The 23,150-nt window shown below is 50.5% G+C and overlaps 1 protein-coding gene across 1 annotated transcript; it reads right to left on the bottom strand.

Annotated features, from left to right (window-relative positions):
* Positions 1–15,594: 15,594 nt before the first annotated feature.
* On the bottom strand, positions 15,595–19,592 carry Pnma8b (PNMA family member 8B). Its single transcript, XM_052714607.1, has one exon. It carries the CDS (start codon positions 19,179–19,181, stop codon positions 17,190–17,192), a length of 1,992 nt encoding a protein of 663 aa, XP_052570567.1. The 5' UTR covers positions 19,182–19,592; the 3' UTR covers positions 15,595–17,189.
* Between the last annotated feature and the right edge of the window lie 3,558 nt (positions 19,593–23,150).

The following is a 23,150-nucleotide window of genomic DNA, read 5'->3' as shown; positions in this document are numbered from 1 at the left end:
CTTAATAGGAAAAATGGAGAAAAGATGTGACCACTGCTCTTCTTTAGATGTCCATTGGGGGAAAAAAAAGTCTGTATCCTACATCCCTCCACGGCTATTGTCTCTACCATGACTATTCTTTTCTCTTTAAATTTACACACACACACACACACACACACACACACACACACACACGTCTCACCCAAGGGTTCTACTGTGCAGCCCTGGCTGTCTTGGAACTTTCTGTGTAGACTAATTTAGCCTAGAACTCACAGAGATCCACCTGCCTCTACTTCCTGGGTGCTAGTATTAAAGGCTTGTGCCACCATGTCTGGCAACTTTTGTAATTTTTAAACAATTAGTTTGGAGTTGTTGTTTTGTTTTGTTTTTGCTAGAATACAAAGTAATTGGGGCTGGAAAGATAGCCCAGAGGTTAGCGCTGGTGGCCCCCTGCAGAGAACCCAGGTTCAATTCCCAGCAGCCAGCCACATCTGCAATTACAGTTCTGGGAATCTGACGCCATCTTCTGACCTCTGTGGGCACTGCATGCATGTGGGGCACAGATAATACATATAGGCAAAACACCCACACATGTAAGATAAATAAATAAACCTCTAGGTACAGCCCAGCAGTAGAACACTTTTGAATCCCTGGAGTGAATCCCAGCACTGTTGAATAAATAAATAAATAAGAAAGCTATTTACCTTATGAGGTTCGCTAAAGTTGAGCTTAGATGAAAGCTTCCGTGACCAGGGTTAGGTTTGAATTTCACCAACTGTATTACAAGTAACTACAAAGAAGGAACTTCTGTGACCCCAGAAACTGAGAGTTACCCCATAGACTAAGAATAATTGGAAGATTTGGTCATCAAAAATGAAACTGAAGGCTGGACAGTGGTGGCACCCGCCTTTAATCCCACCAGCACTCGGGAGGCAGAGGCAGGCGGATCTCTGTGAGTTCAAGGCCAGCCTGGTCTACAGAGCAAGTTCCAGGACAGCCAGGGCTACATGGTGAAACCCTGTCTCTAACTAAGAAAGTGGAGGACAATCAAGGAAGGTACCAACATTGACCTCTGGCCACCACAACCACACACACGTGCAAGCAAACCCCCCTCCAAAGACACAGACACAAAAATGATGCATTTGAATTATACCATTTCAATGAAATGTGGGCTTAGAGAAAGTCATGTTTCTAAAACTCTGCATTTCAAATTGATGTATGTGTGTGTGTGTGTGTGTATGAGTGTGCAAGTGCATGTGCCAAGGCACACACGTGGAGGTCAGAAGACAGCTTGCTGGAGTCAGTTCTCCCCTTCCACGTGGACTGAACTCAGGTCCCAGGCTTGTGCAGGGAACACTTTTACCCATTGGGCCATCTCACCATCCCAAAATCTGTGCCACATTTGTCATTCGATGTGGTTGTGATATGTAAAACTAAGAAAATGAGGGAGCTGGAGAGATGGTTCAGTGGTTAAGAGCACTGGCTGCTCTTCCAGAGGTCCTGAGTTCAATTCCCAGCACCCACATGGTGGCTCACAACCATCTATAATGAGATCTGGTGCCCTCTTCTGGCCTGCAGGCATACTTGGAGGCAGAATGTTGTATACATAATAAATAATTAAATCTTTAAAAAGAAAATGAATAACTTAAGATTCAATAAAAATGAGATACAAAAATATTTTAAATAAGTGAAAAATGAACCAATATTATGTACACACACACACACACACACACACACAGACTTATTTATGATGAAATTCAAAATATTTAACAGTATTTAAGAGAAAAAAATTAAAATTTAAAATGTGTTTATGGCCAGGTATGGTGGTGCATGCCTTTAGTCCCAGCACTCAGAAGGCAGAGGCAGGTGAATCTCTGTGAGTTCCAGGCCAGCCAATCTAGACAGTGAGACTATTGAGACCAGAGTGACTGTCCAATGGATAAAAGCACTGGCTGCTCTTGACTAGGACCCAGGTTCTATTCCTAGCACTCACACAGTAATTCACAACCATCTGTAAGTCCAGCTCCAAGGACTATAATTCCCTCTTCTGGTCACCTTGGTTACCAGCACACACATGGTGCACATATATGCATGCAGGTAAACAATTATACACATAAACTAAAAATAAAAATTGTGAGCCGGGGTGGTGGTGGTGCACGCCTTTAATCACAGCAATCGGGAGGCAGAGCCAGGCGGATATTTGTGAGTTCGAGGCCAACCTGGTCTAGAAATTGAGTTCCAGGACAGCCATGACTGTTACACAGAGAAACCCTGTCTTGAAAAATAAACAAAACAAAAAAACCTGTGACTGTGGGATCTCTGAGTTTGAGGTCAGCCTGGTCTACATAGTGAGTTCTAGGACAGCCAGGACTGCACAGAGAAACCCTGTCTTGATAAAAATAAAAAAGGGAAGGATGTAAATGTAAATAAATTAAATTAAAATATATTTATAAAGCCAGGCATAATAGTACATGCCTTTTATCCCAGCAGGAATATCCCAGAAAGTTCAAGGATTGTCAGAGCTGCAAATAAAGGACCAGGCCAATCAGGGTTACATAACAACTCTGTCTCAAAAATTAATTAATTAATTAATTATAAACCTGTAATCCCTTGGCAGGTGGATTAAGAGTTCAATGTCAGCTGGGCAGTGGTGGCAAATGCTTTTTTTTTTGTTGTTTTTTCGAGACAGGGTTTCTCTGTGTAGCTTTGCGCCTTTCCTGGAACTCACTTGGTAGCCCAGGCTGGCCTCGAACTCACAGAGATCCACCTGGCTCTGCCTCCCGAGTGCTGGGATTAAAGGCGTGCGCCACCACTGCCCGGCGGCAAATGCTTTTAATCCCAGCAATTGGGAGGCAGAGCCAGGCAGATCTCTGTGAGCTCGAGGCCAGCCTGGTCTACAGAGAGAGATCCAGGACAGGCACCAAAGCTACACAGAGAAACCCTATCTCAAAAAACCAAAAAAATAAATAAAAAATGAGTTCAAGGTCATCCTTACATGCATTTCAAATTTGAGGCCAACCTAGGCTTTGTGAGAATCTAAATAAAAAGATAACTAAATCATGTTCATGCAGATGAATATATAAATATATAGAGAGAAACTTTATATATGTGTATGTGTTTATATACACATATGTGCTTAGTGAAGTCAATTGCCTGCCCAATCTCACATTAAGGAGGCACCCTGATTGCCAGAGGATTTAAAAATAGTTCTAACACATCCCTAATAGGAGTCTTACTGTGGTTTCCATGACAACACAGGTCCTGCGGTTTCCATGACAACATTTTGCAGCGCGGGGGTTTCCAAGACAACACACCTCTGCAACCTTTCCACCCATCACTGCTTTGTGTTTAAGGTTATTTTTCCATCTTCTGCCTCTCCCTTAGCCTTTCAGTTTCTTTGGTGCTTGTTTGGTTTTTGTTTTTGCTTGAAGACGAGATGTTGCCCAGGCTGGCCTCACACTTGTTATTTAGCCAAGGATGGCCTTGAGCTCCTGACCTTCCTGACTCTGACCCCCCAGTGCCGTTGCAGATGTGAGTCAGCATGCCCGGCCCCATTTCTTTTGCTGTGAGACGTGCTCTGACTGGGTGGTGCAGGCTGGCTTTGAATTCAAGACCCTCCTGAGTCAGTGCCCTGAGTCCTGGGATGGCAGACATTTGCCACCATACCTGGCTAGACTTTGGGATTCTCTTTTATCCTACTGTGTGTTTTAGTTGAGAACCCATCAAATTTCTAGAAATACCAACTCCAGAGAAGGTTTAGGGGTTGTCTAAGTTTGTTTTCTGTTGCCGTGATAAACACCATGACCAAAAACCAGCTTGAGGAGCAAAGGGTGTATTTCAGCTTACAGCTGTAGTCCCTTGAGAAAAGTTGGGGCAAGAACCTAGAGCAGGGACTCAGGGGGAGCCCATGGAGGAACAGGGCTTACTGACTTGCTCAGTTCGCTTTCTTTTTTTTTTTTTTTTTTTTTTTTTTTTGTTTTGTTTTGTTTTGTTTTTTTGGTTTTTCGAGACAGGGTTTCTCTGTGTAGCTTTGCGCCTTTTCCTGGAACTCACTTGGTAGCCCAGGCTGGCCTCGAACTCACAGAGATCCGCCTGGCTCTGCCTCCCGAGTGCTGGGATTAAAGGCATGTGCCACCACCACCCGGCTCAGTTCGCTTTCTTATACACCCAGAACCATCAGCCCAGGGGTGGCACCGCCCACAGTGGGCTGAGCCCTCCCATATCACTCATCAGTCAAGAAAATGCCCCCGCCCCCAGAGGCTTGCCGACAGACAGTCTGACAGCGTCATTTTCTCAGTCTAGGTTTCCTCTTCTCAGATGAACCTAGCGTGTGTCAACAGCAGCAAATAATAATCATAGTCATAACAAACGAAACTCACCAAACCAGCCGTGGGTGGGTTCCTCCTAGATTTTGCTTTTTCCAGTATGTTGTGCTAACCCACCCACCTCGGAGATGGAGATGGTCAGCGGTCACCGTCTCCGTCCGTCCTCTATTCCGTCAGGGTTCCTCTCGCACTGAACGCTCTCCCATTCAACTTGATTCCTCCCAAGCCTGGGGTGCTCACCATCTTTCCACAGCTGCGATAAAACACTCTGACCAAGATCAACTCGGGGAGAGTCCCACTTAGGGTTCCTGTTGCTGCGATGAAACACCACGCTCACGGCAAAGTGGGGAGGGAAGGGTTTATTCGCCTCACACTTCAGCTTCGCTGTTCATCACCAAAGGAAGTCAGGACAGGAACTCAAGCAGGACAGGAACCTAGAGGCAAGAGGGGAGCTGTTTCCTGGCTCACTCCCCTGGCTTGCTCAGCCTGCTTTCTTACAGAACGAGGACCAGCAGCCCAGCGATGGCACCACCCACCATGGGCGGGACCCTCCCCCATTGATCTCTAATTGAGAAAATGCCTTACAGCTGGATCTCATGGAGGCATTTCCTCAACTCAGGCTCCTTCCTCTGATGACTCTAGCTTGTGTCAAGTAGACACACAAAACCAGCCAGTACAGGAGGGAAAGGGTTTTTTTCATCTTACACTTCCAGGCCACAGCCCATCATTTGAGGGAAGCCAGCAGAGAAACTCTATCAGGAACCAGGAGGAACACGAAAGAATCTTGCCTTCTTGCTTTCTCTCTGAAACTATGCAGTCCTGTGTAGACCAGCCTGGCCTTGAACTCGCAGAAGTCCACCTGCCCCTGCCTCGGGCTGGGATTAAAGGCATGCATGGCACCATGCCCATCATGATGGCACCGCCCACAGTGGGCTGGGCCTTCTCACATCAATCATCACAATGACCCCCCCCCCCCCATCGCTCCCCAGGCTCGTCTGATCTAGACAATTCCTCAACTGAGGTTCTCTTTTCCCAAGTGACTCTAGTTTGTGTCAAGTGAAAAGTGGAGATTAACCAGCACACCTGGCAACCAGAGTTTGGCCCCTGGATGGCCACACAAGTTTCATGGCACATGGGTGTCCAAGCTCACAAACACAATAATAATAAAGAACAATTTTTAATCTTTTAAAAATGCAGGGACTGGAAAGACGGCTCAGCGGTTAAGAGCACTGGCTGCTCTTCCAGAGGACCCGGGTCCTATTCCCAGCAACCACATGGTGGCTCACGGCCATCCGCAGCTCCAGTTCTAGTGGGACCAATACCCTCTTTTGACTTCCCAAGGCACCACATACATGTGGTGTGCATACGACATGCAGACAAAACACCCAAACACAAAGTGTCTTTAACTGCCCGTTTGTGGGGCTGGAGAGATGGCTCAGCAGTTAAGATCATGTACTGTTCTTGCAGAGGACCTGGGTTTAGTTCCCAGCATCCATTTCAAGCAGCTCACAGCTGCCTGTAAGTCCAGCTCTAGGAGATTCAACACCCTCTGCCTCCACGGGCTCCAGCTTTCATGTGCCCATGACACACACAAATGCACATAAGTAAAAAATAAAACTAAAATAGAAAGAACCAATCTTTTAAATTGTTATTTGAGTTGCTGGCATGAGTTTCATATCAGTTCAATATATGAATTTTCTTGGCATTGGAACAGAATTTCCAAAATGACCCTAACATACTCTGTTTTTAAATTTTTATCATTATTTTGTGTGTGTGTATACATATGTGTGCAAGTGCATGAGAGTGAAATATGTGTGTGTGTGAAGCAAGTGTGCACGTGTCACATTGCCTGTGTGAAGGCCATAGGATAACTGGCTTTTACTACAATTATTCATGTACTTAGTTGTTTATTTTGTGAATGCGCCTATGTATGGGGGCGAGCATGGGTTCCACGGCGCACATATGGAGGTCAGAGGATGCCTTCAAAGAAGCCTGTTCTCTCCTGCCACCTTGGGAGCCAGGGATCAAACTCAGGTCATCGGGCCTACAGGGCAAGCATTTTAACCTACTGTGAGCCATCTCACCGGCCCGGTTCTGCTATGCTGTGCCGCATATTTCTGCAAAATGGCATTCTCAGCATGACAGTTATAAAGTCAAAATATCAATTTTGAAAACTGCTGAAGATATTCCATGTCCTGCCGATCAAATATTCAACTGAGATTTAATTCTTCATGTTCGATAAGCAAGTGTAATTATCTCATCACATGAACCTTTGCTTTTCACTCGATAATAAAAATGCGAGATGTGTATAAAAACTGCTTTGAAATACATTTTATGACTCGTTAATAGTAAATGTTGGGTTTGTGTACCTATTTTATTCATCTTTATATCAGGGGTCGTTTAAAAAACGTTTTGGGCAAAAGGTGGTGGGCTAGTAGAAACAGTTTAAGAAGAGCCATCCCTAAGCTGGGCGGTGGTGGTGCACAAGCCTTTAATCCCAGCCCTCGGGAGAGAGAGAGGCAGGCAGATCTCCGAGTTCGAGGCCAGCCTGGTCTACAGAGTGAGTTCCAGGACAGGCTCCAAAGCGACACAGAAAAACCTCATCTCAAAAAAGGAAGGAGGGAAAGAAAGAAGGGAGAAAGAAAGGGAGGGAGGGAGGGAGAGAGGGCGGGAGGGCGGGAGGGAGGAAGGAAGGAAGGAAGGAAGGAAGGAAGGAAGGAAGGAAGGAAGAGAAAAAAGCCCAATGGTTCAGCGGCAACCTTATCCTGGGCCATTCTGAGTTTCTTCTCATCGGGTTTCCGTAAATAACTGACAAAATCTGAGGATTATGTGGAGAGAGAAGAGATGTGTTCCGTGGTGGGAGGCTCAGGTTACAGGCCCAGCTGCCGGCCCGACGTGCCTGGGCATAAGTGCTGTGGCAGCTGGCTTGCTCTGGAAGCAGCATTCCAAAGAGGAGCCGTAGCCACAAAATTAGGAACCCAAGCCATTTTTGCTTAGGGAACAAAATAAAAAGGAAGTCAGCCAGTGTCTTAGTTAGGGCTACTATGCTGTGATGAAACACCACGGTCAAAGCAAGTTGGGCAGAAAAGGGTTTGTTTGGCTTACACTTTCGTATCACTGTTCATCACCGGAGGAAGTCAGGACAGAAGCTCATACAGGGCAGGGACCTGGAGGCAGAAGCTGGTGCAGGGGCCCTGAAGGGGTGCTGCTTACTGGCTTGCTCCCCATGGCTTCCTCATAGAACCCAGGGACCACTAGCCCAGGGATGGCAAACCCACAGTGGCCTGGGCCCTCCTCCACTAATCACTAATTAAGAAAAGTCCCTGTTGGCTTGCCTACAACACTATTTTATGGAGGCATTTTCTGAATTGAGAGTGTCCCTCCTCTGAGGACTCCAGCTTATGTCAAGTTGACATAAAACTATCCAGCACAGCAGCCAGCAGTATTGCCTCGATACATATTTCAAAAAATAGTCCAACCCACTGCGTCGAGAGAATCATAGTTTGGCAATAAGCCCAAGCCATTGATAGAAAATGTACAAAATAAACTCACTACTGTAATATCAGCATTCAGGAGGTTGAGACAGGAGGATTACCACAAGTGCAAGGCCAGACTGGGCTATATAGTAAGGCTATACAGCCTGTGCTACAAAAGCAGAAATGATGTCATAAAGGCACATGCCTGGGAGAGGAGGGCTGTGGAATGGGAAAAGCACGTGAGGGTCTTCTGGGACCCGTGAGAGGGCCCAGTGGGTAAAAGCACTTGCCACTAAGCCTGATGATTCAAGTTCCACCCCCAGGACCCACATGGTGGAAGAAGAAAATGAATTCTCAAAAACAGTCCTCTGAACCAGGCGGTGGTGGGGCACGTCTTTAATCCCAGCACTCAGGAGGCAGAGGCAGGTGGATCTCTGAGTTTGAAGCCAGCCTGGTCTACAGAGTGAGTTCCAGGACAGCCAGGGCTATTACACAGAGAAACTCTGTCTCAACAACAAAAGTGAAATGAAAAATAGTCCTCTGATCTCTACACGTGCACCAAGACACGCATACCCATTTATGCACAGACACATAGGGATGCAACAAATGAATAAACTTCATGGCTGGGCACGGCGTCCCACGCCTTTCATCCCAGCACCCAGGAGGCAGAGGCAGGTGGATCTCTGTGAGTTCGAGGCCAGCCTGGTCCATAGAGCAAGTTCCTGGACAGCCAGGGCTACACAGAGAGACCCTGTCTCAAAACAATAACAATAATAATAATAATTTATCTGTTATTTGAAATTTTCATACATGTATACAATGTAATCTTATGCACCACCCCCCACTACCTCCTCCAACTCTCCCTGGCTCCCCTCAACTCATTTCTCTCCCAACTTCACATCCATTTTTTAACTTATTGTTATTATTAAGAACCCCCTGGGTCCAGTTAGTGTTGCTCATATGCTCACGAGTGTGGGACATCCACTGGGCAAGCTAGCACTGATTATACCCCAAGGGAGAGCGGCTCTCTCCCGATCCACAGCCACCACTGCCAGGAGCCCGCTCCCGACATTTTTTATTATTTACTTAGTTTGTGTGTGTCCACAGGCACGTGGACACATGTGTGGAGGTCAGAGGACAACTTTGGGGACTCGACATCTTCCTGCCACCGTGTGGGTCCTGGGGTTGGCACTCACGTCGTCAGTGTTGGTGGCCAGTGTCTCTGCCCAATGAGCCATCCCACCGGCCCCAGAATTCATCTTTAAAAAGATGTAATAATGAATATTGAGATCACGGCCCAATGTCCATTCACTCTTCCTCCATTGTGAAGCATTACTGATTTCTAAACCTGGTCGACACAGCAAGTTCCCAGAAATGACATGTACATTATCTAATCCATGACTTGTTGGGGGTGGGGGGTTGGCGGTTTCGAGACAGGTTTTCACTGTGTAACAGACCTGGGTGTCCTGGAACCACCTCTGTAGACCAGGCTGGCCTCTAACTAGGAGATCCACCCGCCTCTGCCTCCGGAGTGCTGGGATGAAAGGGGTGCGTCACCATGGCCAGGCACCTAATCTATGACCTTTCAAGTTTGTTTTAGTTTGTTCAAATTCGCCTTAGCTGTGATGAAACACCATGACCAAAAGGCAAGCTGGGAAGGAAAGGGTTTATTTGGCTTACACTTCAGCATCGCTGTTCATCACTGAAGGAATTCAGGACAGGAACTCAAACAGGGCGGGATCCTGGAAGCAGGAGAGGACGCAGAGGCCAAGGAGGGGATTGCTACTGGCTTGCTTCCCCTCGCTTGCTCAGCCCACCTTATAGAACCCAGGACCAGCAGCCCGGCGATGGCACTACCCACCATGGGCTGGACCCTCCCCCACTGATCACCAAGTGAGAAAATGCTTTACAGCTGGATCTCAAGGAGGCATTTCCTCAACTCAGGCTCCTTCCTCTGATGACTCTAGCTTGTGTCAAGTTGACACACAAAACCAGCCAGTACAACATTATTGTGTGTGTGTGTGTGTGTGTTCATATGTGTGTGTATGTGCAAGTGTTTGCACATTTGTGTGCATGCGGAAGCCAGGAGTTGACATGAGTGTGTCTTCCTTGCGGCCAGAAGATGGTGTCTGAGCACCCTGGAAAGGGAGTTATAGACAGTTGAGAGCCACCCGGCATGGATGCTGGGAATCGAACCTGGGACCTCTGGAAGAGCAGCCAGTGTTCTTAACTTCTGAGCCATCTCTCCAGATCCTCTCTAGCTTATTTTTTGAGACAAAGTCTTTCACTGACCCAGGAGCTCACTGATTCATTGAGGCTGGCTGGCCAGCAAGTCCCAGGATCCAGGATCCTCTTCCCCAGCACTGGGGTTACTGTGCCCGGCTTTTACCTGGTGCTGGACACTCAATTCAGATCCTCATACTTACATGACAAGCACTTCAGCATTTACCACTTCCCCAACCCTTAAAATTGTCCTCAAGTGACTACAAGTTTGAGGTTTTTTTCTTCATGGTTACAGCAACCAAATAAATGCTAAAACCATTTCCTAGAATGTTCCACAGATAAAAACCTGAGCCCCAGTAGTGTAAAAACACATTCTTAAGAGATTCATGAACCAAATGCACAAAACACAGTCAGGTAGGCTTCTCTCATTTGTGAGGGGCTGGGGTGTAGCTCAGTGGTAGAGTCCCTGCCTAGAATCCCCCAGTGAGGAGCCGGGGGTGTGGCTCAGTGGTAGAGCCCCTGCTTAGAATCCCCCAGTGAGGGGCTGGGGGTGTGGCTCAGTGGTAGAGCCCCTGCCTAGAATCCCCCAGTGAGGGGCTGGGGGTGTGACTCAGTGGTAGAGCCCCTGCTTAGAATCCCCCAGTGAGGGGCTGGGGGTGTGGCTCAGTGGTAGAGCCCCTGCCTAGAATCCCCCAGTGAGGGGCTGGGGGTGTGGCTCAGTGGTAGAGCCCTTGCTAGCAGGTATAAAGCCTGAACTCTATTCACTGCACCACAATAATAATAATAATAATAATTTTGAAATGTGAGCCAGGATTAGGGAGATGACTCATTAGGTAATGTGTTTGTTTCACAAGCATTCAGACCTGAGTTCAAATCCCCAGCACCCATGTGAAACCATGTATGGTGGAACAGATCTGTGAGTCCATCCCAGGGATAGGGGGGTAGAGAGATAACTGGATCCTGGGGACTCACTGAATAGCCATTCCAGCTGAAACAGGTGATGCACACTCAGTGAGAGACCTGATTTCAAAAACCAAAGTGGAGAGCACCGAAGAAAGACAAATGATGCAGATTTCTGGCCTCCACGGGAGCACACACACATGCACAGACACGCCTCTACCACATATCTCGCCAGCCCGGTTTGTTTGGTTTTTGGTTTTTCAAGACAAGGTTTCTCTGTGTAGCCCTGACTGTCCTGGAACTCACTCTGTAGACCAGGCTGGCCTCGAACTCACAGAGATCCGCCTGCCTCTGCCTCCTGAGTGCTGGGATTAAAGGTGTGCGCCACCACCTCCCAGCCTGTACCTTACTTTGTATGGCAGGGCCTCCCACCAACCAGGAGCTTGTCAGTTGGGCCAGACTGGCTGGCCAGGACCAGGAACACTCCTGTCTCTGTGTCCCCAGTGCTGGGAGTACAAGCACGTGCCGGCCACACCCAGTTCTTTTGTCTGGATACTGGGAATCCAAACTTGGATCCTCAGGGTGGTTATATGGCCATCTCCCTCGCCCTGTAGATGTAGATGAGGCTGCCCTTGAACTAAAGTGTGCTGCCACAATGGAATCAAGGCTTTACTTTAAAGGCTGTACAGCCATTAGGAGGCAAGGGCTGGCTGGCAGCAGTATGTCACTGGACACGGGCTTTTGAAGGTCCTATCCCCCTAGGTTCTAGCTGCCGTATCTCTGCTTCTTGGTTTGTCACCATGGCAACAGGCTCTGTTACTACTCCACGCTGCTACGCCTTCCCCACCACGGTGGACCGAGATCTCTCTGGAGCTAAAAGCCAATATAAAGCATTTCCCCCACAAACTGTTTCCGGTAGATGCTTCATTACGGCAACATGGAATAAACTAATACCGAGGGTGTTCGGTATTTTGGTCATCTAAGTAGTTGTAGGCGGTGCCTGCAGACCAGTCCCAAACCCGACTGATTGATACCTCTTGACTTCTAGTTCTGAAGGAAAGGGGTGTCCAGGGAGGAAGCCCCAGAAAGCCAGACTCCCGTTCACCCTCTATCTATACCAACCTATTGCCTCTCACTGTCAACAAAGAGGAAAATGGCACAGAACCCACAAAGAGGACAGAGCTGTCACCCTAAAACAGCAGAGACTTCCTGCTTTCTCCAGTTCCCTCTTCTTGCTTCTGTGTATTGGAGGGGCTTCCTCAAAGCACACCACTCCGCTCCTGAACAAGGACCCAGGGCAGAGCTGAGCCACCCACCTGCTCACAGGAAGCTCCATTAGAGCCCAATACAGCCCGGTATTTATATAGCTCCTAGAGGCAAGAAGGGCATGGCCGAGTGTGGTGGTGCATGTCTTTAATCCCAGCACTTCGAGATAGAAGCAGGTGATCTCTGTGAGTTGGGGGCCAGACTGGTCTGCACAGCCCGGGCTACGTACAGACAGCCAGTCTTAAAACGGTAAGACTCCATGGGTAGTTCTTCTGGGTAGCCCGGAGCTAAGCATCATAGCTCCAGGTAACAGAGTAGCTGTTCTCAGACTGGCCATGCCTCGCTGTCACCTGGGTGGCTTTTGACAACAGATTTAGGAAGCCCATTCCCGAAATGGCTCGGTAGATCCAGGGTGGGCCCAGGAATATGCATTTCTCGCAAATTCCCCGGAGCTGCTGAAGCAGCCAGGCACAAGCCAGGCACAAGCCCTGACTCTGGGCTTCCATGCCTACTGCACGGGGAAACGGTGGTGAGCGTGTGGTTTGAACCCGCGATCCCCGCGCGCCTCCTCGTGGTACAATGGGGCCTCTGCAGCTCTTGTGAGTTGACGCCTCTGAGTTCCTGAAGGAAGGAGGAGCATCCTGAGGGAAGTGGAAGGATTCTGCACTAAGGATCTGGGTTCTCTGTGGGCACCAGACTTTGGACACCGGAAGGGGTGACGTCATAGGTCTTCAGACCCTTCACTTTTCTTTATTACTCACGACCCCAGGAATCTACAGCGCCGCTGTCTTTGTCTGAGGCAGCTGAGAGACAGGATAGATGAGGTCCCAGGCAAGGACACACATCCAGGAAATCTTCAAGGACCACCCCATCCCCAGCTTCCTCTTCCTAAATTCCAGTCTCTAGAATTCTATTAGCCAGCAGCCTTTTGTTTCCGAATTTTTAGTGGCCTTTTGTTTCGAATATCTCATTTGCTTGCTTGCTTGCTTATTCCTTCATTGTATTTTTTTGTGGTGTGGTGTGGTGTGTGTGTGTGTGTGTGTGTGTGTGTGTGTGTGTGTGTGTGTGTGTGTGTATGTGTGTGTGTACGTGCTCCTGTCATGGCTCACATGTGTAGGTCAGGGTTCAGCTGTGGGAGTCAGTTCCCTCCTTCGACCACGTGTGCTGGAATAGAGCTCAGGTTCTGTCTTTGCCCGCAAGCTCCTCCATGCCTTAGGCCCATCGAGAGCTGGATCTTGCTTGGTTTTTTGATACAGGGTCTTAGGTAGTCCAGGCTCACCTAGAACTCCTGATCCCCCTGCCTTCACTTTCTGAGTACGAGGATTACAGATGTGCGCCCCTACATGAGGCATGGTGAACACTGCTTTCCCAAAGCCCAGCTCTGATCCTTGCACGAAAGGGGCCGGTAATTACGCGCTGATGGTCGTATGCTTATCTCGTAGATTCAGCTTTGCACTGGCTGGGCGCTGTCCCATGGTGCTCCCTCAGTCATGTGCCTGCCTCTGCCATCCTCAGGCTTCTGCCTTAGGGGCCTTTTCTAGCCAGCAGTCCTGGATATCTAACACATAGATCTTGTCCTTATCCAGGGAGTGTATCACCTGTCGCCCCACCCAGGAACTCACCTGTCTCCAGGAAGGAAGCCAGCAGAAATCCGCATTGCGCAACCTGCGCAGTGGTTGCCCTTTCCGCCGCCAGGGGGCAGCCGTGTTCCACCCACTTACGCCACTTGGGGTTCCCTGCAGGTTGCACCTGCTCCTCCAGCTCACCTCACGGACGTGGGTCTGACACCCCCTAGGGACCTTAGGGCCTCCACTCCACAGTTCCTTCTGCTCTTCTTTACTCGACCCTCGGCTCCCTCCAGAGACCATATGGTTCTGGAACGTTCCTCACCGAGCACATCTGGGGTCTGGTTTACCCAACCCCAAAGAGTTATCCGTGGCAACCATTCAACAAATGTCAGCCAACCGGCACAGCACTGCTTGCCTTACACAGTGATAGGCACTGGGGACACTGTGGGGTACACCCCACTCCCACTGCTGGGAGCTGATTCTAAGGGGCTCTGCTTTCCCTCCACCTGCTCACTTATTTTTCCCGGGCCAGGAAGGACCCCAAAGCTCTAGCCCCCCCCCCCGAGTTCTTCACCAGGGGCTGTTGAGGTTGGATGGTACACTAGGGTTGGAAAAGTTGAGGAGGAAGGCTTCTCCATCCTGAAGGCAGCAGCAGAAAGCAGCAACATGGACGAACCAAAACCTCTGGACCTGGACCATCTTCAGCAAAATTGCCTCCGTGTTTGGGGTCTCGGGACTCCAGTGACCTGGGTTCCAGGCTACCGGCTTTACAGAGAAGGTACCTCGCACCCAGGAAGAGAGCTGTTATTTCCCCTTTGAGCAAATGTACCCATCCTCATGTTGCATCCCTAAAAGCGCCCGTTGTATGTAGTTGATACACAAGTAAGTGTGCCAAGGTGCAGTCAGGGCTCTGACTACGGAGCGTCACTTTTTAAATAGGGTCTCCAGGGAGCCCTCCTTGGGAATGTGACATTAGAAATGAAGTGTCCTGGAGAAGGGCATTCCAGGCAGCAGGAACAACCTCCTGTTCCTCCTGCAAATGCCCCGAGGTAGGAGCAAGTGGTATTTCTTAGGACCTGGAGGATTAAAGCCACTTAAAGACCCAGAAGGGGTTGTGGGAAATGAGATCAGAGGGGATATCCTGTGTGGACCACAAGTGACAGAAACTTTCAGTGACCACAGAGATGCCCTGTACCAATAATAAGCAATGTGGTTACCACTGGCCATGTGAAGCCCTTGAGCCATGCGGATGGGACTGACAAAATAGTACAAACGTTTAGCTTTATTCCATTGAGATTTTAGGTCAATTGAATTGCCCCTACGTGGCCAGTGGTGACACCGTTGGATAAAGAGGGTCCAGATATTTGGCTTGGAGCTGTGGTGACATAGCAAGGTCTTCTGGGGTGTGGAGAGAGGAGCTGCCCAGCGTCAGATGTGGGTGCCAAGACAGTCCCCCTGGGCCACCACCCCCAAGTCCTGACAGTGAAATGCAGACCAGGCTAAAGCCGCAACCTGTACTGCAGGATTTTGCTCTGGGGGTCCCAGGTAGAGACTGGGGTAAGGCTTGGAGAAGGGGGAGATTGTGAGGACAAATGTGAGCTATATCAGGATCTCAGGGGCTGAAGGGCTCAATTAACGTGGCAAAGTCCAGGGGTGAATTGGAGTGTGGAGGGGCATGGGACTCCACATAGGGCTATGGGATGCGGGGGAGCAGGAGCCGGGGTGTGTGTGTGTGTGTGTGTGTGTGTGTGTGTGTGTGTGTGTGTGTGTGGTGTCAGCCATGATGGCAAGGCAGGACACTCAACCTGGTACACACGCACATCATTGTTCAGACCACAGAGGAAACAACAGCCAAAAGAAGCTTCATTATGTTTCACTGAAGGATCCCGGGTCACACAGCACACAAGGACAGGTACCTATAACTATGCAGGGAGAAGAGTGACAGGTGGGACCCTCCAGTCACAGGTTACTCAGGAATTCCACCAGACCCCAAGTCCATCAGCCCACACGAAGAGAGGCTTCCTCTCCAGCCACAGGCCACTCGGGCCTGCTTCTCATCATCACTGGTCCTGGGAAGCAAGGAGAGGGCTGCTTCCGAGTACAAAGCGGTACCCACAGTCCTCGCAGCTTCTGTATGCCCCTGCCATGGTGTCGGACTGTCCAGTCAGGGCTACGAGTACAGGTCAGAACTTCTGTTACATCCTAGAGGGTCCAGGGACCACGAACGGGTCACTTCCTGGGAAGTGAAACTTGGACACGCACACGCACACACGTGAACAAGAGGATGAAAGGTGCTGTGCTTAGGAAAAGCATTATCTACACAGCGAAACACAGAACTGAGCAGCCAGGGCTTCGGCACGGAGCACTACAGGAAAACACACAGCCGAAGTGGCTGCTCTCGGGGACAGCAGAGGGCTGGAGCCTGGCCAATGTCAGCCAGGCTGACTGGGGGATGGACAATACCAGGGTGGGGTAGAGCAACTGTTTCCTACATACGATAGGGACACTTGACCCTTTAAGGGGACCTGGGTAGTTGCTGCACGTGAGTGGGGGGAGGGGTGGACAAGGGACTCCACTGTCACAGTAAGTCAAGAGTTACAAGGGCAAAAAGCGGAGGAGTAGCCAGGGACAGCTGGGGCAATGGAGCTGAGACGCCACAGGGCTTGCCCAGCTGAGAAACCAGCAATCTGGATTTCCCGTAAGTTTTCCAAATCAGAACACATTGGCAGAGTATTGCCAGTTCAACCTGTGGACAAAGGCTGGTGGGGTGGCTTGGCTTCCAATCTTTCCCACCTGCAGAGCCTCAGATGGGTGGGCTAATGCCACCTTCCCTTCCCTCCTCCCCTTCTCCTCTTCTTCCTCCTCCCTCCTCCTTCCCCTCCCAGCCTCCTCCTCCTCCTCTCCTTCCTCCCATTTCTATTCCTCCTTCTCCCAGCCCCCTCAGACTTTTACTTTGGGAGTACACACACACAAACACAAGCACGCACAAGGCCCTTAGCCCTTCCAAGCTCAGCTAATGCCTATAATGCCCAACACTCTCTTGTTTTCCCCCCAGGCCCCTTCACGCCAGAGGTGGCTCACAGTCGATACCAGCTGTTTGGCCAGAAGCAGGTGCCTGGAAGGATGGGCAGGAGGGAGTGCCTGGTACCCACACACACTCAGGCTGGGGTCTTCCAGGCCCACATCTTCTCTGCACCCACTGGCCACTGCATCCGAGTGTCTTGTCTCTTTTTCTTTGTCGTATCAAGGCTTCAGCCATCACGATCGCTCACGCCATCTGTTCATAGAACGAAGAGGGAAGGCTGGGCACTGGTCATAGCCAGCCAGGGATGCGGCAGAGCACAAAGCAAAATGCACGCGGTTAAGCGAGAGGGGGAAGCAGGGGAGAGAGAGAGAGAATGGGGGAGGGGGTTCACACACAAGAGACAGGGCTCCTAGTGACGTCTGTGGCACTAACGGCATTTGGGCGCCCGCCTTGGGCCCCGACGTGCTTTCTTCCCGCGGGTAGACTTGGGAACAGCAGCTGGCTGTCCCTTGGCCTCGCCAGCCCTGGCACGGGCCCCCGCGCCGGAAGATCCCTTCTTCTTCTTGGTGGTGGTGTTGTTGCAAGCGTGGTCTTCGGTTGCAGCCCCGCTCCCCGCTTTCTTCTCTGGAGTGACGCCCCGGCCACGACCGCGGCCACCCCTGCGGGTTTTGCGTGCCCTGGATGCGGTGGAGACCGCGGTGGCGCCAGCAGGAGCCAGGCTTTTGGAGCCGGTGCGCGCTCTCTTGGCGCGGGGCTTCTTGGACACGCTGTCGCCGGGTTCTGACTCTTCGCTGTCGGTGTCGTCTGAATCTTCCTCAGACTCTGTGTCTGAATCGTCATCCGACTCCTCGTTGGATTCTAGGTTCTCCTGGGAGGCCAGGAAAGCCAGGACGTCGGATAAGCCGCCTTGGCTATGATCACACTTCCTGCCGCCACTGCCCCCACCGCCCCACCTGCTGGCTTCTTCCTCTTTCACAGACTCCACCATATCTTGCGCCGCCAGGAGTGCCACCAGCTCCAGGAGGCCACCCTGGTGGCCCTCAGCGGTCCACCCTCTGAGGAGACCCAGTCCAGACTTCTTTCCCTTGGTGCTGTTCTCGGCTTCGGCCAAGGTGGAGATACATTCCAGAAGATTCCCGTCTTCCTCCGCCTTCCTCAGGACCATGGCGTCCACCTGACGGCCTGCCTCCTCTACCTTCACCCTGGGCCCAGAGGTGTCCTTGTTCATGACAGACAGGACTTGAGGAAGGACATCTTTTTTGTCTTTTTTATCACCCCAGCCTAGGGTCTCAATCACAGAAGCGATTTTGAGCATTTCCTCCCTGGCAGAGGGGTCAGCGGGGTCGGTATAAGCCACGATCGCCACAAACTCGGGGTTGTCCACCCCTTCTTTTCCTCGCTCTGCGTTTTCCAGAGACTCGCCGTCGTCGTCGGAATCATCATCACCGTCGTCGTCATCATCTTCTTCCTCTTCTTCCTCTTCTCCATCTTCATCTTCCTCCTCCCCCTCGCTATCTACATCCACTACCGGGGTATCTCTTACAGCCAGGAGCGCGACTAAATCAGGGACCCCGCTCTTGTCATCTTTGATGTTTAAGCAGATGGACTCTGTACCAGGAAGGTCTTTCTCGATCTCTTCCTTCTTCGCTTTGTCGGTGACAGTGACAAGTGCCAAAAACTCTCGGGGGCCATCTCCTTCATCTTGGTCTCCCCGGAAGGCCCACTTCTTGGTGAGCTCTTTGGCAGCTGCTTGGAGCGTGGCATACAGGGCCCTCTGGTCCTCATCTACGCTCAGGTCCTCCGCATAGATCTCCTCTATGACAATACCCAGGCTGTCATCGGATGAGTCGTCCGACTCACTCCTGGCTCGGCGCCCTCCCCGACCCCTCTTCTTGCCCTTCTGAGCCGTGAACCTGTGGGTTCTAGATCTGCGCTTGCCTCCCCGACGGCCCCGACGGCCGTGCCTGGGTGCTCCTTCCGAGGAGCCAGTCTTCTTGGCCTCCTTCCCCAACCCCTTGGCCTGGGCCTGGGCCTCCAATACCAGAGGGATGGCTATTTCTCTGAAGTCATCCATGGGCCTTTCATCTAGCAACAGGCGCCTCATCTGCCTAAGGACCCGCGCATCTTGCCCGCGGTCCTTACTCAGGATCTTCCAGATTCCATTATCTCCCCGGATGTGAATGGGGATGGCAGAGTGATCGATGTCTGCCCCAAACTCCACCAAGGCGGCCTGAGCCTTCTCCTTGGTCACAGATCTCACAGTCCGAAGCCTGTAGCTGCCCAGGGGTTGCAAGTTCGGCCTCAGGGTGGCTTCGATGTCCGCCTGCTGCAGGCGCTCAGGGATGCCCGTGATCAGCAGGGCCCTGTGGACCTCCACTTCCAGCTCCTTGCACCAATCTTGCAGAAGGTTCATGGCCATGACGCTGCCCAGTGGAGGCTAGTCTTGGGGCGGGAGGGAGCCGGGTGGACTGCAGAACAGAGGCTGGGTCAATCCTACCCTGGAAGGACCACTGGAAGGGGTTAGAGTCCAGGCTCGGGATCTGGGGCTCCGGGCTCTAGCTACCTGCTGGCTAACGGGACGCAATGATCTTCCCCCGGGGCAATCTGAGGGTCCGCAGGGGGCTTACGTGTCCGGTCTCCGGGCTGGCCCGGGCTGTTCCTCACTTCCCTTTGTCCCTGACACCGCTGTTAGGGTGCAGGAAGGCGACGATGAACGCACCTGGTGGGCGTGGGGGGGTGGGAGCGGCAGCTCGCCTGCGCTCCCGCGGAGTCTGAAGCGAAGAGCGAAGAGCGCACCCAGGTCTAGACGCTCAGCGGGGCCGCTGCGGTACGGCAGCCTCAGACTGCGCCTGCGCAGATCCAGTCCCCCCCCCCCTTCCCCGCCCCCTCCTGCTAGTCCGGGTCTCCATAGTAACACTGCAGGCAGCAGCTGGGGTCTGCGCTGTTGTGATCGCAGCAGCTGCTCTTAAAGGGACAGGTGGGAAGGAGGGCTTGGTCACTGGAGCGAAGAACAAGGGCAAAGTCACCGGAGCCTACACAGCACTAAAGGGGACCAGTCTCCCCTCAGGGGACAGAGACCACCTTTGAAAGCATAGATGCTTCTACAAGGGATGTTTGCTTTGGTTTTGTTTTTTGAGGCAAGGTCTCCTGTAGCCCGGGGTAGCCTTGAACTTGCCAAGTAGCCACAGATGACCTTGAACTTCTGATCCTCCTGCTTCCGCCCTCCCTACAAGTTCTGAAACTACGCGCCTATGTGATTTCTTGCCTGCGTTATTTTTTTTAAATGCGTTTCTCCGAGTCGAGGCCAGGGTTTCACGCATTCTTTGCAGGCGCTCTACCAACCGAACTACATCCCCATTCCTGCGGGACAGATACAGCTTTGCTTTATAAAGCGCCAAATCAAATTGTTCTTTGGAGGTGTGACCTCACACAGGCTCTATCTTTTTTCATGGTACAGAAGTCTCAATACCAAGCAAGGATGCCAAGGTTAGCTGTCCTTATGAGCTGAGGGCCATCATTTAGGGTGTGTGAGAGTAAGTGGGTACCAGACTTGCCGAGGGAGACCACATTTCACTCACGAGTGTTTCGATATTCTGTTTTTAAAACAGGATCTCACTTTATAGCCCAGGTTAGCCCAGAACTACGTAGCCCAGGCTGGCCCCAAACTCATGGCAATCTTCCTGCCTCCGTCTCCTAAATGCTGGGATCATAGGTGTGAGCCACTGTACTCAGATCTTCCAAATTCTTTTTTATTTTTAAATTTTTGTTTCGTTTATGGTGAGCGTGTGTGCGCGTGTGTATGATGCATGTGTGTGCCACAGCTTATGTATGGAGGTCAGAGGACAACTTTCAGGAGGTCAGCTCTCTCCTTCCACCATGTGGGCCCAGGAATCGGACTCCGGGGGACCCACTGATCCATCTCCATGGCCCAAGCCATTAAAGGCTCTTGAGCTGCCTGTCCCCCTACTCTATGGAGTCTAGTAGACTAGCTGTTGGGTTTATACCCTACTCTTATTGCTTTCCCAGCTGCGACTCTGAGAATCTTCTAGAACTTCTCCAGGTCTGTTTGATCCTCTGTGAAATGGAGACAGCCATTGTTCCTCCTTCTAAGGGTTCTCCTAGGGACCCTAACCCACGAGAGACACGAGTGGAGAGGACAGGGGGAGGGGGCTGGCTTGCAGTTGTGGCTCCTTGAACAATGGCTGTGTGTATTGTTTATGGAGGCTTGCCATTACATAAGCGTGTGTTAAGTAATGAAGAAGCAAACAGAACCAAACCACCTCAGGTTTCCACCCTCCCCTGGCTTTTGTTATTTGCCTTTTCCTGAGAAAGAAGGTTGATGGCACGGTTCCCATGGCAACCGGGTGCTGCGCAAAGCGCTCACCTACTCTCTATTTTCTCTGCTTTTCTTTCATCTCCCTCCTCCTAAAATGGATGTCCCCGAGACGGAAACGCCATGCCAGCCTCAAGCGCAGAACACCTGCGTGATGTGACATTTTACAGTAGCCATCACGAGTTAATAAAAGGCAGAAGCGAATTTTATGAATAGATATTATCTATCCCGGAAGAGCACAGGGTTATCTCCAGATTGGCTTGGGTTCTGGGTTCCAGAAAAAAAAATTTTTTTTTTATTCATTTCACTCTGGGGGGGGGGGGGGCAGCGCGCACCTCGGCACATGTGTAGAGTTGAAAAGACAGCTTGGTCAATTCCCTCTTTCCACCATGTGGGACAAGGACTAAGCTCAGATCTTCAGGCTTGTAGCAAGCGCCTTGACCCAGTGAGCCATCTTGCTGTCCCTCGTTTGAGTTTCGTTCATTTGTTTTGAAACTGGCTTTCACTCTGTATCCCTGGCTGTTCTTGAACTTTCAGCGATCCTCCTGCCTCAGCCAACCCACTGCCAGGATTATATAAAGTGGCCCACAGCACCTAGCCGTAGACTGTGTTATCACGTGCATGCATCATTACCCAAAGCAACAAAAGAGCTGCGTACATTCTCTTGTTTATAATGAGTCTCTTTGGAAGCTACATATGGCTTCCAGGAATTCGTTCTGAGGACCTTATTAGGGATGTGTGTGTGTGAACATGTGATTTGCACCCACAGGACATGATGAGAATCCCAAGTTGGTGCTTTTTCGTGTCTGCCGTGGATGACTGTGGGTAAAGCCCATGTGAAAATGAATGCCTTATCACAAAATAAATTCATCCATCTCTGTATATGGTTTAGGGCGGTGGAGACGGCTCAGCAGGTAAAGGAACCTGCTGACAAGCCTGAGGACCTGGGTTCAATTCTTGGGACTCACAGTGAAAGAAGAGAACTTTGGAGGGGTGGGGTGGGGGCAAGCTTTTCTCTGACATACATGTGGCTGGCACTCGTGCACACTCATGGGCACACTATAACAGTAAATAAAACTAAAAGTTTTTAACTGCTGGGCGGTGGTGGTGCACACCTTTAATCCCAGCACTCGGGAGGCAGAGGCAGGCGGATCTCTGAGTTCGAGGCCAGCCTGGGCTACAGAGTAAGTTCCAGGACAGGCACCAAAGCTACACAGAGAAACCTTGTCTCTAAATAAATAAATAAATAAATAAGCCTTCAAGATGGCTCAGCAGATTAAGGCATTTGTCTACATGCCTGATGACCTGAGTTCCATCCTCAGGACCCATAGAGTGGAAATCACAAATCATTGCAGCAAGCTGTCCTTTGACATCCCCCCGCCACTCACATTCCAAGGTACACATGTATCCCCAAACACATACAAAACAAAGTAAATCAATGAATGAGTAAACAAATAAATGTATTGACTTTTGGATTAAAAAATATAAAGTGTACAAGCCATTGGTCACACGATGATACACATCTGTCAATCTGTCTATATACTAGCTTGAAATCTGTGTGTGGGGGGGAACAAAGTCTTTATTACACAGCCCTGGCTGGCCTGGAGTCCTCCTGCCTCTGCTTCCCCAGAGCTGGGATTGGAGGTTTGCAAAGCTACACCCAGTTTAAGCCTCTGAAATTTCGAGTTGTTTTGTTTTGTTTTGAGACACAGTGTTGCTATGTAGCCCAGGTTATCCTTGAACTCAGGATCCTCCTGCCTTGCCTCCTAAATGTTAGGAATACAGGTGTGTACCACCATGCCTTGGGGTTTGGTTTGCTTTTTGTTTTTTTTTAAGCAAGCAGGGTGTGGTACTGAGGAAGCAGAGGCTCCTTCAAGAGCAGAAGCTCCAGAGTATAAGGATAGACTTGACCCCTAATCCCCCTAAGCAAAAAATTAAGTGGGGACCAGTCACGGACATCCAGAGCACCATGAATGTCCTTTCCAGCCCTCCCCTGGGCACTTCCGCTTGAGTCATAAGCTTGTCTGGATTCAGCAAGGACCTGTGACTGGTCTA

This window comes from Peromyscus californicus, unplaced genomic scaffold (genome assembly GCF_007827085.1).
Source record: "Peromyscus californicus insignis strain IS unplaced genomic scaffold, ASM782708v3 Scaffold_4__1_contigs__length_199733344, whole genome shotgun sequence".
Lineage (NCBI taxonomy): Eukaryota > Metazoa > Chordata > Mammalia > Rodentia > Cricetidae > Peromyscus > Peromyscus californicus.
Note: the sequence above shows the minus strand (reverse complement) of the source record. Positions and strands in the feature narration are given on the sequence as shown.

Coding starts and splice junctions, on each gene's coding strand:
- Pnma8b (XM_052714607.1), bottom strand. CDS start 19,181: ATGGCCATGAACCTTCTGCAAGATTGGTGCAAGGAGCTGGAAGTGGAG.